The sequence below is a fragment of the Priapulus caudatus genome, unplaced genomic scaffold, assembly GCF_000485595.1.
Source record: "Priapulus caudatus unplaced genomic scaffold, Priapulus_caudatus-5.0.1 Scaffold167, whole genome shotgun sequence".
NCBI lineage: Eukaryota > Metazoa > Priapulida > Priapulimorpha > Priapulimorphida > Priapulidae > Priapulus > Priapulus caudatus.
Window position 1 is genome coordinate 398,739 of NW_014577228.1, and position 13,280 is coordinate 412,018.

The 13,280-nt window shown below is 42.7% G+C and overlaps 3 protein-coding genes across 3 annotated transcripts in view; 2 read left to right on the forward strand and 1 right to left on the reverse strand.

Annotated features, from left to right (window-relative positions):
* Nucleotides 1-286: 286 nt before the first annotated feature.
* On the forward strand, nt 287-3,458 carry LOC106806542 (39S ribosomal protein L16, mitochondrial-like). The gene is made up of 5 exons (XM_014808516.1): nt 287-323; nt 810-878; nt 1,557-1,714; nt 2,303-2,545; nt 3,243-3,458. Exons 1-5 carry the CDS (start codon nt 287-289, stop codon nt 3,456-3,458), a joined length of 723 nt encoding a protein of 240 aa, XP_014664002.1.
* A 30-nt stretch (nt 3,459-3,488) lies between these two features.
* On the reverse strand, nt 3,489-6,417 carry LOC106806549 (rRNA methyltransferase 3A, mitochondrial-like). Its single transcript, XM_014808525.1, has 4 exons — nt 5,970-6,417; nt 5,377-5,621; nt 5,050-5,205; nt 3,489-4,753 (listed from the first exon to the last, which is right to left on the reverse strand). Exons 1-4 carry the CDS (start codon nt 6,407-6,409, stop codon nt 4,191-4,193), a joined length of 1,404 nt encoding a protein of 467 aa, XP_014664011.1. The 5' UTR covers nt 6,410-6,417; the 3' UTR covers nt 3,489-4,190.
* A 201-nt stretch (nt 6,418-6,618) lies between these two features.
* LOC106806552 (glyoxalase domain-containing protein 4-like) overlaps nt 6,619-13,280 on the forward strand; it is an 8,571-nt gene continuing 1,909 nt past the window's right edge. The window contains exons 1-8 of the mRNA XM_014808534.1: nt 6,619-6,766; nt 8,761-8,810; nt 9,082-9,202; nt 9,589-9,733; nt 10,499-10,549; nt 11,399-11,478; nt 11,959-12,159; nt 12,704-12,790. Coding sequence (XP_014664020.1) covers nt 6,677-6,766; nt 8,761-8,810; nt 9,082-9,202; nt 9,589-9,733; nt 10,499-10,549; nt 11,399-11,478; nt 11,959-12,159; nt 12,704-12,790 — 825 coding nt within the window. The 5' untranslated portion in view covers nt 6,619-6,676. The remainder of the gene's footprint in view (nt 6,767-8,760; nt 8,811-9,081; nt 9,203-9,588; nt 9,734-10,498; nt 10,550-11,398; nt 11,479-11,958; nt 12,160-12,703; nt 12,791-13,280) is intronic.

Below are 13,280 nucleotides of genomic sequence, written 5' to 3' on the forward strand. Positions count from 1 at the left end.
GACTGCCGGGTTTGCTAGTAGAATCTATACATGCCTGGATGTATGAGGCTACAATGTCACAGTGAACAGGGTTTAAATACTAGAATCCCACCACTCCACCACAGAGTCACCGCAGTAGACATTAGATGAGCGCTGTCGCTCCGCGGCACTTGTTTGAATTACAATGACAATGCAGCATAATTAAGTACATATATATAAATATAATATATATTAGAAAATTTGATGATCAGCTGATACTTGATCCTGATCTGCCCTGCTTAAAACTTACAGGCTAAACACCGCTCCAATGGGTCACCTGTCATTGTTACCTGGTAATAGTGATGGTACACAAATACCAAACATTGAGCAGGGGTTGGATGAGTCACATTGTTCTACTAGTGGATCCCGTTTGAACAGAATCCACCTCAACAGAATAAACAAGAATCTGTAATCCTGCAGAGTGCTGAGGATGATCATACAAATATGCAGGATAATCTGCCCAAACAAACATACATTATGCTTCAATCATAATTTGACTCCAGGAGTTTAGTGTCTGTTTGTGGGGGCTAAGCATTTCCAATTCATTTTGTATATATACTAACGAATTGCAAGTCATTAATATAAAGAAATTATTACGAATAAAGTTTTTAAAAGAATATGTTAACAAACATTTACAATGCAATGTGTATTAGCATTTCAACAATAGCTCAGCTTCTTCTCTAGTGCTTCTGTGTATACAGCAATAAAGCTAATTCTATACATGATTTCATACTCGTTAAATGTGGAGGCTCCAACATTAAAGCTATTGTTATCATTGCTGTTATTTCCAGATGGATGTTCTTGGTGCTTGCTTCAAGTTGCAGGTCTCAAAGACTACAAAATACCTCCAAAGTTTGAGAGTAAGTAATTCACATAATACATCGTATTCTTAAAATAAGATTATTTCAGTAATTCTCCATCATGTTTCTTAAAGCACAGATAATGTGATACATTTGATTGCAGCTAAAGGTACCTACAATGATATCAGGGGTTAGTAATGAGACAAATTTGTAATTTTTTATTATTAACCCCTTTGTCATGATTAAATTTGGCATTATTAACCCCTGATGATATTTATCTATACACATGTACATGAAATTTCTTATTAGTGGTTGAGTTTGGTCACTCAGTTAGCATAGTTGATCCATCTCCTCGATCCCCTACCCTAAAGCCTTGGGCCAGATATGTGTTTTCAGAAATTTGAAATGTTTAGGATTTTATAATGGTAGTATGATACATGTACGGCATAACATAGTAATGTCCTCGCTCGGTGTGTGGCAGTACCCTGTAAGCAAACACATTCGTATTTTTGCAGTGAATGTTACAAACTGAGTATAGAAATATATGAGAACATATGAAACAATAAAGTTAAATAAAGACTATAAATACGATATTGATTTATTGTACCAAATTGCAAATAATTATGCAAGGATGGTGCATTATATCAGGAGTCTATCAATATTGATAGACTCCTGATTACATCTATACTGAATAAAAAGTTAATGCTGAGCATGATCAAGTGCATCGCCTTTTTTCAGATATCGAATTCCCGGAGAGAGTGAAGCTGAAGATCATGGAACGAGTGCCACAGTTCAGAGCAAACGAGAAGCCGATAAAGATGATGAAGAATCTGAAGGACCTTAGAGGACCTGAACCAGCGAACAATAAGCTCATACATAAGCAGTACGGCATCCAGGTATTCATGAAGCCCACTTCTACATCTACTTCTATAGCCACTTCTACATCCACTTCTACATCTACATCTACTTCTACATCTACTTCTACTTGATTCCACTTCTTCTACTTCTACCTTAGGCCACTTCGACTTCTACTTCTACATCTACTTCTTCTACTTTTACTTCATTCCACTTCTACTTTTACTCTTAATTCCACGGAGTTCTGACCTTCTTCGTCTAACTAAAGAATCTATAAGCGGCAGAGCAGAAATCTGAGAGCTTCTGGAGTGAAGCGAGTGGAGCGTTTGCAGGGAAGACAATTTATTGATGTCCTTGTGCTTCATGCGTAATGACGATTTTTCAATTTGAGTCACTGTGATAAGTCACGCCATTGGACCTTTATGTCCTTATTGGTAAGCACGACTGATACAACCAATTTATTACATTTATTAAAAAATTGTACCTATTATAATTCTATACTTATTTTAATGTAAATTCCCACGAGTCTATCGCTGCTATGGCACTTCTTTGCTAATAGTAGTTGTTGAATCAGCTACGCGACTCCACAAGTTGACAAGTGAACGTTAATCCTCTGCGTGCGATCGCAGGCGCTCACGCCGGGGAACCTACGGTGGGGCCACCTGGAGATGATGCGCATCATGGTGAATCGCAACATGGATGACAAGCGCATGTTCGCCGTCTGGCGCATCGACCCCCCCTGGAAGCCGATTACGAAAAAGGGTCAAGGTCAGCGCATGGGCGGTGGCAAGGGCCCCATCGATCACTACGTGACGCCGGTGAGAGCCGACAGGATCGTCTTGGAAATGGGCGGCAACATCGAATTCGCAGAGGTGACACTATTCGATTTTCTTTTGTTCGTGATAAATTGTATTTTTGTTAAATTTCATGCATATTGTTCTAATAAATAATAGACATTAATGTAGATAATAACACTTTTTCTATCTTCGAAATAGAACTGTACTGCAATTCAATATAGATCATTTTTAGTTCCAAAGTGCTCAGGGTGGCTAAGAATTTGTTGAACGGGCATGACAAGGAATTATTTCATTCTCATACACGAGCCCTGAGCATATAACATTTTCTTTACATGTTTTTTCGTGAAACCTGATTAAAATGTTCATTTTCATAGTTCCCTAGTTATTCTAGTAGGATGATCCAACTAATCATTTGTAAAAATAACATGAGGGCCTATTGTTTGAAACAAAATTAGTCCTAATATTAACCTCGTATAGTTTGAACATTATTCCCGTAGTGTCGGCAAAAACATGGTAACGTTACAAATTTCTTATACAGTGTGTAGAGGTCCAGTCTATGAGAAAAAGTTCATGTTAAGACTAATGTTTTAACACTAAATTTAATGTAAAAAACAACACTAGTTGTGTTTTTAACAATGCGCGCTAGTTATATTACGAAAATCATAATAAATATAGGACTAATATATAATCTATTATACATATAATATATAATACAGCTAATCCTATGAGAAATGAACTTGTTTGTGTAACGACGGCAGTTTGTACGTGATAGGTGAAGCCACTGCTGGAGGGAATCGTGAAGAAGCTGCCCTTAAAGGCGTGGACGGTGAGTCAGCAGCTGCTTGATGAGAAGGAGGCGCAAGATGCGTTTGAGCGAGAGAGCAACAACAATCCGTTCACGCTCGAGTTTCTCATCAAGAACAACATGCAAGGCTGCCGCCAGTGGATGAGCAAGTACGACAAGATGTGGTACATGAAGTACAAGTAGGGGAGAAGAGAAGAGGACGAGTAGTGAGGAGCAATAAGTAAGCATGCACCAGAGAGGCGATGGACGTGGCAGAGAAACGCTGGTGCAGTTGGACTTGCGACTGGATTGTTACGAACTCGCGTGCAATCAAGTGTTTGCTTGGGAGCCTGTCCTCACTTGTACGTAGTCAACAAGCTGGCTGTGAATCGCCAGCTGTGATGGTAGCATGTAACATTGTAGAGGAGCCACATGTATCGTAAGATGCGGCGAAGCATGGTGGTGAAATAATGACGTTGAGATGCAGAGCCATCTTGTGTTAAACGACAATCTGTGGATTTTGTAGAGCTTTGGTTTTATTACTAATTAAATATATAACTGACATAGAAGCGACTAATTTACTTTGTACATTGTGTTCTTTTGGATCAGGTTCTGTTACTCTCACATGCTTGTAAAAAAATGCTACGACATATACCAAGCTAATTACAACAAGTCATTTTAAGCATACCTAGGGCCGGTTTCATGAAGCGTGATTAAGTCCTTAATCATGATTATTGATTTAACTATAACTAAAGTTAATCACGCTTCGTGAAACCGGCCCCTGGTTTATATTTCATTATAAGTGGATAACACCAATAGCACTGTGTAAGACTGCGATCGCAGCATCGCATACACAGATTGCCTTCATTTTAGTAGCATCATAAAACAAACTCTGTAGCTTCACCTGGACATGGGATGAACTTGCATCTATTACGTTTAATTAACATGTACATTACTATCCTCCTCCGCATCGTCCGCATCGACGCTAGAATCCATCGTCTGCCTCTTCATTTCGAAGGCGATAACAGCCATGGCCGTCGCCGCGTTTAGACTGTCGACGCCTCTGCTCATCGGAACGTAGACGCGAAACCCGTCGCAGTCGCGCGCGAGCTTCACCGCCGCCGCGCTCAGTCCCTGCGTCTCGCCTCCGACGACGAGCACCAGTTCCCTGCCCGCGTAGTAGAGCTGCGTGTACGCGATGCAGCGGACATCGCACGCTCGCAGGTCTGTTGCCGCGTACGACGGATCCGTCACGGCGCCCGTTTTCGCGTCTACGCTAATCTCGTAGCCGTCGTCGTCGTCGTCGTCGTCGGGCGGGGCACGGAGTCTCACGTCGATGTCGATCGTCAGCTTGCTGCTGCTGTCGGCGAGGCAGACGAAGGCTTGTGCTGGCAGCTGGTGCTTCACGGCCGGCCAGACGACGTTCGTGTAGATGCCGACGCGGAAGTGGGCGCCGGCGGCAGCGCGAATCACCTTCGGTTCCCACACGTCGACGCAACCTGCGCGATTCGTAACAAATGAACAGCTGTGCTGATCGACGCAAACTGATGAACACCGTGTCATGCTCGGTCGCATGAAAATTGGCAGGACACTAAAACAGGGCAGTATACACTTGGTAAGGATAACATCTCCTTAGCTATAAGAGAAACATTTAGAAACATTTTAATTCAAACAGATCAAATTTGTTTCATATATATTCGTGATGTCATTGATACGTTACGATATGACACATACATGACATGATATGGGTGATGTCGTCATCACCATTGATTGTTGGGGTTCATAAATATCACACCTTTAATCATGAGAACTTTCTTACAGCCGACGGCTGCTAGAGTGCGTAGTATGACTCCCATATTCCCTGGGTCACGGATGTTGTCACAGATAACGGTCAAGGGCATGGTGTCACCTTCAATCTTCAAATCGCCATACCGTGGCATGTTGAAAATACCTGCAATTACAATTAGTAACTTAAAAACCTAACCTAAATAGTAAAATGGTTTTGTAGATTTACAGGCTGTGCAGATTTGAATTATTCGTGGTATTTTTTTAAAACATAATTGGTTGACATAGTGTAACAGTAATGATACTACTATTTATTGAAATGTTGATCGTTTCTCACCAACTATTCCGGATGGAGTTTCCACATCTGACCACAAGCACATTTGCTTATAGGAGATCTTGTAGAGCTTGCAGGCTCCCACCATGTCTAACGGAATGTCACTTAGCAGGTCTCGCTTGGTGAAGAACAGAGAGTCGGCTTGCGCCCCAGCCAGTATCGCATCGCGGATAAGTCGCTTACCCTCTAGCAGTATCTTCCCCATGCTCTCTCTCTTCTTCCTCGACTTTACATCCATCATAGCGTTGCTGCGAAATAAATGGTTTGGGAGAAAATATTTTGGATGAATGTTGTTACAAAAGCATTTCACTATCCTGTAATTATAACTCTTCAGAGTCCAAGGGAAAGGATTTTGACATCTATCACATCGGTAGATCGACATTTCATGTTTCAACGTCACAGTTTACTAAAGATGATGGCAGGGAGTTCTAGTCAGGAATGACTGAAACAAAGAAGCTAAATTTGTACGGGTCCTCTGAAGAGGATAAGTTGTAGGGGGGGGGGAGACGTGGTTAGAGGAAGATAACCGAGTATCACGCAGTCAGCAATCCCTGCAGTAAAGAAACACGGGTGCTGCACCCATATGCTTTATTTACCTGAATCGTTTATCGCTGTCCTGCAGCCTGTCAAACAACACCAGGGGCGAATCATTGGCCTTCTTAATTCTGTGATTGTATTCTTTCACTTCAGGCCTGTCAGTTTTTACTTTTCCTGTGGGTTTAAATGAGATATTGCTACTCATTTCTGTAGTCGACGTGGCGTGTCCCTGTTTCTCTAGTGTGTGACTGCGTTTATCGGTTTGCTTGACTCTGGATATGGCTTCATCGTGGGCATATTCTGTATCCAAAATAGATTTTGCTTGCGATTGAGATGGCCTTTTCTCCAGTACACCTTTGCGATGAAACTCGTCTGCTTCTGTTTGTGTGAGGATACTCTTTGGCACTCGACGAAGGTACCTACCGTACGATCTACTGCACGTGTATTGTAAAGCTGGGGCACAGCGATATACGTTTGGGATTGTTTGCAACGCACGCATTGCAAAGGGGGCAGCCATTGTGGATTTGGCCGCACACGTAATACTAGAAATTACTGTTTGAGAAATTTTCAAGTCAATATTGTGGCAAGAAAAAATAATTTACACATGTAAATTTAAGTATCATAATTATAGTGTTATTCTTTTGTTGTTATACAGCCATTTTATTTTTTAAATGTTAACTATAAAAAATAACAAACATCAGCGAGTGTTTTATTAGGGTTGTGTGCGGCCATAGATTTTTTTCAATCTTTTCTGCTTTCTAATAAAATGGGTACAATAAGACCTTTGCATTTTGTGTTTAAAGTCGGCGATCGTGCAAGGACTGCACATTTCTATCGCGACATCTTGGGCATGAAGGTATGACGTTTGGAGCAGATAGAAACGTTTACCGTTTTAAGTAAAATGAATGAGTAATTTTGGGCAGTTCAGTTCAGTTCACAGTCACAGAATCACAGTTGCACTGTCGCGTGTCTATCAGCTGTGTATGTCACGTGACAGTGTCATGAACACTAGTTAATCATAATGACGAGCTAAGAATAATATTATACATTGCATGTATGTTGTTATCAGAACATGATTAGTAAGTGGGAGCCACGTCTTGGGTCTAAGACTGCTGTAGCATCATCGTATATCACGTGTGTCATCGTGTATGGTCATTTGTTAATCATAATGATAAACCATAGGCATATATCCAGAGAGACCGGGTACAAGATGGCGTTGCGCAAAAGATGCGTTGTTCCCCGACCGCCGAAAGCGGTTAAGCCGCGCACTTCCGCGGGGACTGGGCGCACGCGACCGCGGGATGTATAGCTATAGCTCCCCGCTATACGCATTCGCGCGCCGAAGGAAGGCGGGCGCGCGAATGCGTATAGTAGGCAGCCTAACATCGCGCAGTTTTCGGGACACGTACATCGGCTCGGCTACATCGGCTTTGGAGGGGGGCCTTTCCGATTATAGATTGACACGCGTTTGTACATCCTCGCCGTCGTACCGTCACCTGCCGTATTTTCGTACCTTATCTGGCGTTCTCCCACTATCTTTCTCTCTTTCTCGCACTCCCCACGGTCTGTCTCTCTCTCGCTCGCTCCGCCGCCACGGGTTAATACACATACACTATATACATGCATCAATGCTTCCGCAGCCTGGCACACAAGCATGCACTTGCAGCGTTTCAATAAAATGTAATGCTAAATAAATACAAAATCTATTTACTACGAAAGTCACCGCGGCGCAAAAACTCCCCGAGGAGGGAGGCTGGAATGTCGCGCTCCGCGGTCTTCGTAAAAACATGTGCATATATATATTTGTGTGTCAGTGTCGCGGCGTATTGTAGGATTAGCTACGTGTAAAAACTGCCACGGCCACGCCAGCACGTGCTCGCACGACCTGCCGTCGCCACGGGCAGCGCGGGGTCAAGAGGTTGATAAAAACCTCGCACGTACGGAGCCAGGCGCTTTTGGAGATAGATAGCATCTAGACCGCGCCAGCCCACGTGGAGCGCCGTACACGTCTTCGTTAAAACCTCTGTGATAGACGTAACGCTATACTCGGCAGAAGCGCCTGTCATCGCGTAGCGGCCAATGAGCGAGCGCGTCATTGCTTATTGACAGCATTTCTTGTAGGAGCCACTACGTCTTAGCCATGAGGCGCGCCACCCCAAAAAAAGTTTAGGGGCCGTTTGGAGATGGCCTCAAGCCGTCCATCCCGAAATGTCGGTTGGATTGCGCCCAGTTTTCGCGGAGTGCGTTTTCAGACCCCTGTCTCAGATATGTGGACAAAAAGGGGGCGGCGTATTCGCGTTAGGGCGCGGCTTCGCCTCGAGCTGTGCGCTGCGCGCAAAAACCGGGGCCGCAAGTCCGTCCAGTCCACCCCCGGCCACCATGCTTACGCTACAGCACGTTTTCTTATAACCCCTATATAACCTAGTATATATAGGGTTATGTATAGATAATATATGTGCTATTGCGTGAAATTATCACGACAATAACCTCATAAATATTAGCGTTCAAAATCAATGTCCAAGGGCTATATCGAAGACGGAAAGAGACAAAGTTGATTAAATTGATCAACACTGCGGATCGCAGTAGAAAAAGCATCGAATTTGCAAATAACTAAAGAGGAAAGGAGAGAATTACAGTACAGAATGACAGAAACGAAGAAACTGATCCTTTGAAGATGTCGTGTGTCGAAAGCAATGGTCACGCTCGGATGATCGAGTGCAATGAACAGGCTCGCTTCATCAAGCAAGAGCAATCTTCACTATATTATAATAGTAGCTTATTTATTATTCATATTATTTGATATTCTGGCAAATGTGAAAACTGTTAACATATCTCATACTGAATTTACAGGTTTTGAGGCATGAGGAGTTCAAAGAAGGTTGCAAAGCTGCTTGTAACGGGTAATCAGTGTTATGTACTTATATTTATTGTGTTAATCAATTTGTTACGTTGGTATTCAGCGTAATCATTGTCCACATTAAGATAATCTTATTTTTGTCTTTCTTCTATTTATTATATTAGTTTCCTGGTTTTAGATAAATAAAAAAATAATAAATAAATAGATAAATAGTATAACGAATACATATTAATTAATATCATTCTATTGTCAGAAGCCTGACTTATTTGTCTCTGCTCTTTAATTATCAAATCTTTCTCTCTCATTCTTACTAGACCATTTGATGGTCAGTGGAGCAAGACAATGGTGGGCTACGGACCAGAAGACGATCATTTTGTCGTAGAGCTCACGTACAACTACGGAATAGGATCCTACAAACTTGGCAATGACTTTGCAGTATGTATAGTCCATACGTCCAAGCACAGGAATAGTATTCTTAAAATATCTAGCATCATCTGTGTTTAGATGCACTTCAATGGTGCATTGATACAACTAACGCCATCTATAGGGGTCCTACTTGAAGTCTCACTGGCGCACAAAGGGTCGTTGTCGTATAATGGCGTATAATATGTACCCGAGGTAACTATCTGATAGGGTTAGGGTGTTAGGGTTGGGGAGTAGGCGTAGGCGACATACTCGCCGACACCTCGGGTACTACATACATGACAACGACCCCTCAGCCTCACTGGCCTAGTATAGCTTCTCAAAATCTTTTCATTTGACAGCTATTCGTGTAAAGCTGTGATTTACAGGTTTACTGATACAACTAACGCCATCTGTAGGGTTTCTATATGAAATCTCGCGAGGTAATTGAACGAGCGAAGGAGAATGACTGGCCGCTAAGCATGGAAGACTCCTATTGTATACTAGAGGCACCAGGCGGATACAAGTTTTTCGTGATGGACGAACTGCAGCCTACAGATCATGGTAATGATTTCTAAATGCTCTTTTTTTTCGCTCAACTTTATGCAATTTTTTTTGGCAATACTCGAATATGTGGATGTGGTGTTCATGCTAGGGAACGAACATCATGATACATCGTACGACAAACAATGTCATGATACATCGTACGACATATAAATAAATGTCGTGATACATCGTACGATGTACAATGTCATGATACATCGTACGACAAACAATGTCGTGACACATCGTACGACATATAATGTCGTGATACATCGTACGACATATAATGTCATGACACATCGTACGACATACAATGTCGTGATACATCGTACGACATATAATGTCGTGACACATCGTACGACATACAATGTCGTGATACATCGTACGACATACAATGTCATGACACATCGTACGACATACAATGTCATGACACATCGTACGACATACAATGTCATGACACATCGTACGACATATAATCAGGAGTGAATAATAGAGATCTCTATTATTCACTCCTAATACATAGATATCATATAATATCAATATACGTTGTATGACATATAGCAGCCTGATGGACGTGTTCATATAATAATACGATAATCACGAACATATCACTATATTGTATAGATATGTTAGTGATGTAATGTACCAGAAGAATCTCTATCTAGATTCAATGCTGTCAGCTTCAGCATCATTCGCAGTGCAGCAGATTTGATCCTGTTGCGCTTTTCACCTTATGTCCCCATGCCCCGTTTGGAATCTCATGACATGACGTTCTACTGTTTTCAGACCCAGTACTGAAGGTGGCGTTGAACGTATCAAACTTACCCAAGTCTGTCAGTAAGTTGCACATTTTTATGTCATCTGGGTGATCAAGTTCTTATCAACAGAGTTATAGTGGGCTTTTGTGGGCTTTGTCATACACATTAAGATCTACTTGTCTCAGTTATGAAAAAATGTTTAGTGTGCCAGTTATGAAAAGTGGGCTAGTGTGGACTTCGTCATAGTCTTTTGTCATAGTCATAGTCACAGTCATAGTCACCCATCTCAGTCTTGAAAATATGTCTGAATATCCAGATTTCAAAAATCTGTATTTTGACTATATAACCCATGAGAAAATTCATAAAAACTTAGCAAGTCCTGCTAAAGTTACCAGTCCCGGACGGGGGGGGGGGGGCTCATATTTCCAAAACTGGTTATGGAGGGGTAACTATAGCGGTCTGATATTGAATTGAAACATACACTGCATGACCAATTCACCGATGACACAATATCAGAAGTAAATAATAACAACTTGTTTGTTTGTATTTGTTATTATTTACTCCTGTCCCTGACAATATGTATATACCCATAGCTATACAAACATAACCATAGCTAAACGTGTGAGGTAAACTGAAACATACACTAATGTCACAACACGTATGTATCCAGTGCTATACAGATATAACCATAGCTAAACGTGTGAGTAAAAATTGAGGGAGGGCCAATCTAGGCATTGGCCCATCTACCAAAACTTCATATTTCTTACTACAGTGTAGCCCCGTTATAACACGATCGTATATATTATATATACACAACATATGGGTCAAATGACTCATCGCGTTATATCCGAATTCACGTAAAATTGGGGCGCGTAAAAACGGGGTTTCACTATACCTCTGATTTCACTGTACCGGCTTCACGTTTCAGAGTACTGGGCTGGCTTGCTTGGGATGACGGTGTATTCTAAGACGGATGCGACGGCAGAACTCGGTTACTCAGAGAGTAAGGTATCATCGTCCTCCTGCCCCAGGATGGCTTACCGTGGCATGGACGTCAGAACATATCATTTACAATCGTAGAACGGCCCACTGTCGTGTCGTAAACGTTGTATACTTGGTCGCTCTGATTCTATGCTGCCTAGATGCACTAGTCTATATAATATATATATATATATATATATATATATTATTGTATATAATACACACAAGTACTAAGAGAAACCGTAAACACGTGCTAAGATACATTATATACTAGATAGTAGCTAACGACACTACATAAGTGCTAAGAGGAACCGCCAGGGTAAAAATGTTATCCTCGTCGAAATACAGCGAGAACTAGTCCATGTTTTTCCGGCGACGTTCCTCCCCACAGTGAATACAGTGCTTGATTTCTCCCCACAGTGAATACAGCGTGTGATTTCTCCCCACAGTGAATACAGCGCGTGATTTCTCCCCACAGTGAATACAGCGTGTGATTTCCCCCCACAGTGTCGTCTGCTGCTGCGCGCTGCTGGGCAGACGATCGACCGCGCGACTGCATTCGGGCGTGTCGCGTTCTCTTGTCCGGCCGCTGACCTCCCGGCAATCGAATCGTCGGCAGCGGCGGCCGGCCACACGATCCTCACGCCACTGGTCAGCCTGGACACGCCGGGCAAGGCTACGGTCAGTGTGGTCATCCTAGCCGACCCAGTGAGTATGCAGGCATTACCGTCACCACGATTCGGGACGCGAGTGTTATTGCACGCCGCCGCCGCTGCGTCTCCGAAACATCAAAGCAATGACGTCATGTGAGATGTCAATTGATCGATTCGGGTATATCTGTATACGATATATATGCGTATATACGTATATCACAGTATACGAATATTATTTTTCTATGTTTTAGAATTGTACCGGTCTAGAGCGTGGCACGTGCAGCGACTTGTCTTTAAAGCCGAAAGCTAATTTACCAAAAGAAAATTTGGAGAAAGCTAATTTGCGACGTTCCATAAGTCCTCCGATGTGTGTTAATTGTTGTCTCATCGACATAGCTGTAATTTAATTCAAATTAGGTGATGAATTGTTGATTACCAAGCATGTCTTCTGGAATCCCCGGACAGAACCTTACAACTGATGCTCCAAGTGTGTGATAAATACGATAAGTGTGCGGTGACCAACCACAGCTGGTTGCAACTTGCGAGTTGAAAAATCAACAAACTGATGATGAATTGCTCTTTCTTTTTTTCAACTCTAGGATGGTCATGAGATTTGTTTTGTGGGAGACGAAGCGTTCTCTGAGCTGTCAAAGGTCGATCCCAAGGCTGGCCGACTTCTCTCTGAGGTATGAGGTCATCGCTCGGCCGGGGGTCGCGGGAGCGCGATCGTAGTGATGAAATTTCACCAATCGCTCTCGTTTTCTTCTGTTTTTACACTATACGTGGCGCCACCGACACAAGCCAGTGTGAATTATACTGTTTCGTTTGAAATGTAGCTGCTACTGCTACTGCTACTGCTACTGCTACTGCTACTGCTACTGCTACTGCTACTGCTACTGCTACTGCTACTGCTACTGCTACTGCTACTGCTACTGCTACTGCTACTGCTACTGCTACTGCTCCTACTGCTGCTGCTGCTGCTACTACTGCTACTACTACTACTACTACTACTACTCTGCTGCTGCTGCTGCTGCTGCTGCTGCTGCTGCTGCTGCTGCTACTACTACTACTACTACTGCTGCTGCTGCTGCTGCTGCTGCTGCTGCTGCTGCTGCTGCTACTACTACTACTACTACTACTGCTGCTGCTGCTGCTGCTGCTGCTGCTGTGGCTGCT

Coding starts and splice junctions, on each gene's coding strand:
- LOC106806542 (XM_014808516.1), top strand. CDS start 287: ATGGGTCACCTGTCATTGTTACCTGGTAATAGTGATG. Junction 324..809: donor GTTACCTGGTAATAGTGATG/GTACACAAATAC, acceptor TGTTATTTCCAG/ATGGATGTTCTTGGTGCTTG. Junction 1,715..2,302: donor ATAAGCAGTACGGCATCCAG/GTATTCATGAAG, acceptor GTGCGATCGCAG/GCGCTCACGCCGGGGAACCT.
- LOC106806549 (XM_014808525.1), bottom strand. CDS start 6,409: ATGCGTGCGTTGCAAACAATCCCAAACGTATATCGCTGTGCCCCAGCT. Junction 5,206..5,376: donor AACTCCATCCGGAATAGTTG/GTGAGAAACGAT, acceptor TTGTAATTGCAG/GTATTTTCAACATGCCACGG. Junction 4,754..5,049: donor GAAAGTTCTCATGATTAAAG/GTGTGATATTTA, acceptor CGAATCGCGCAG/GTTGCGTCGACGTGTGGGAA.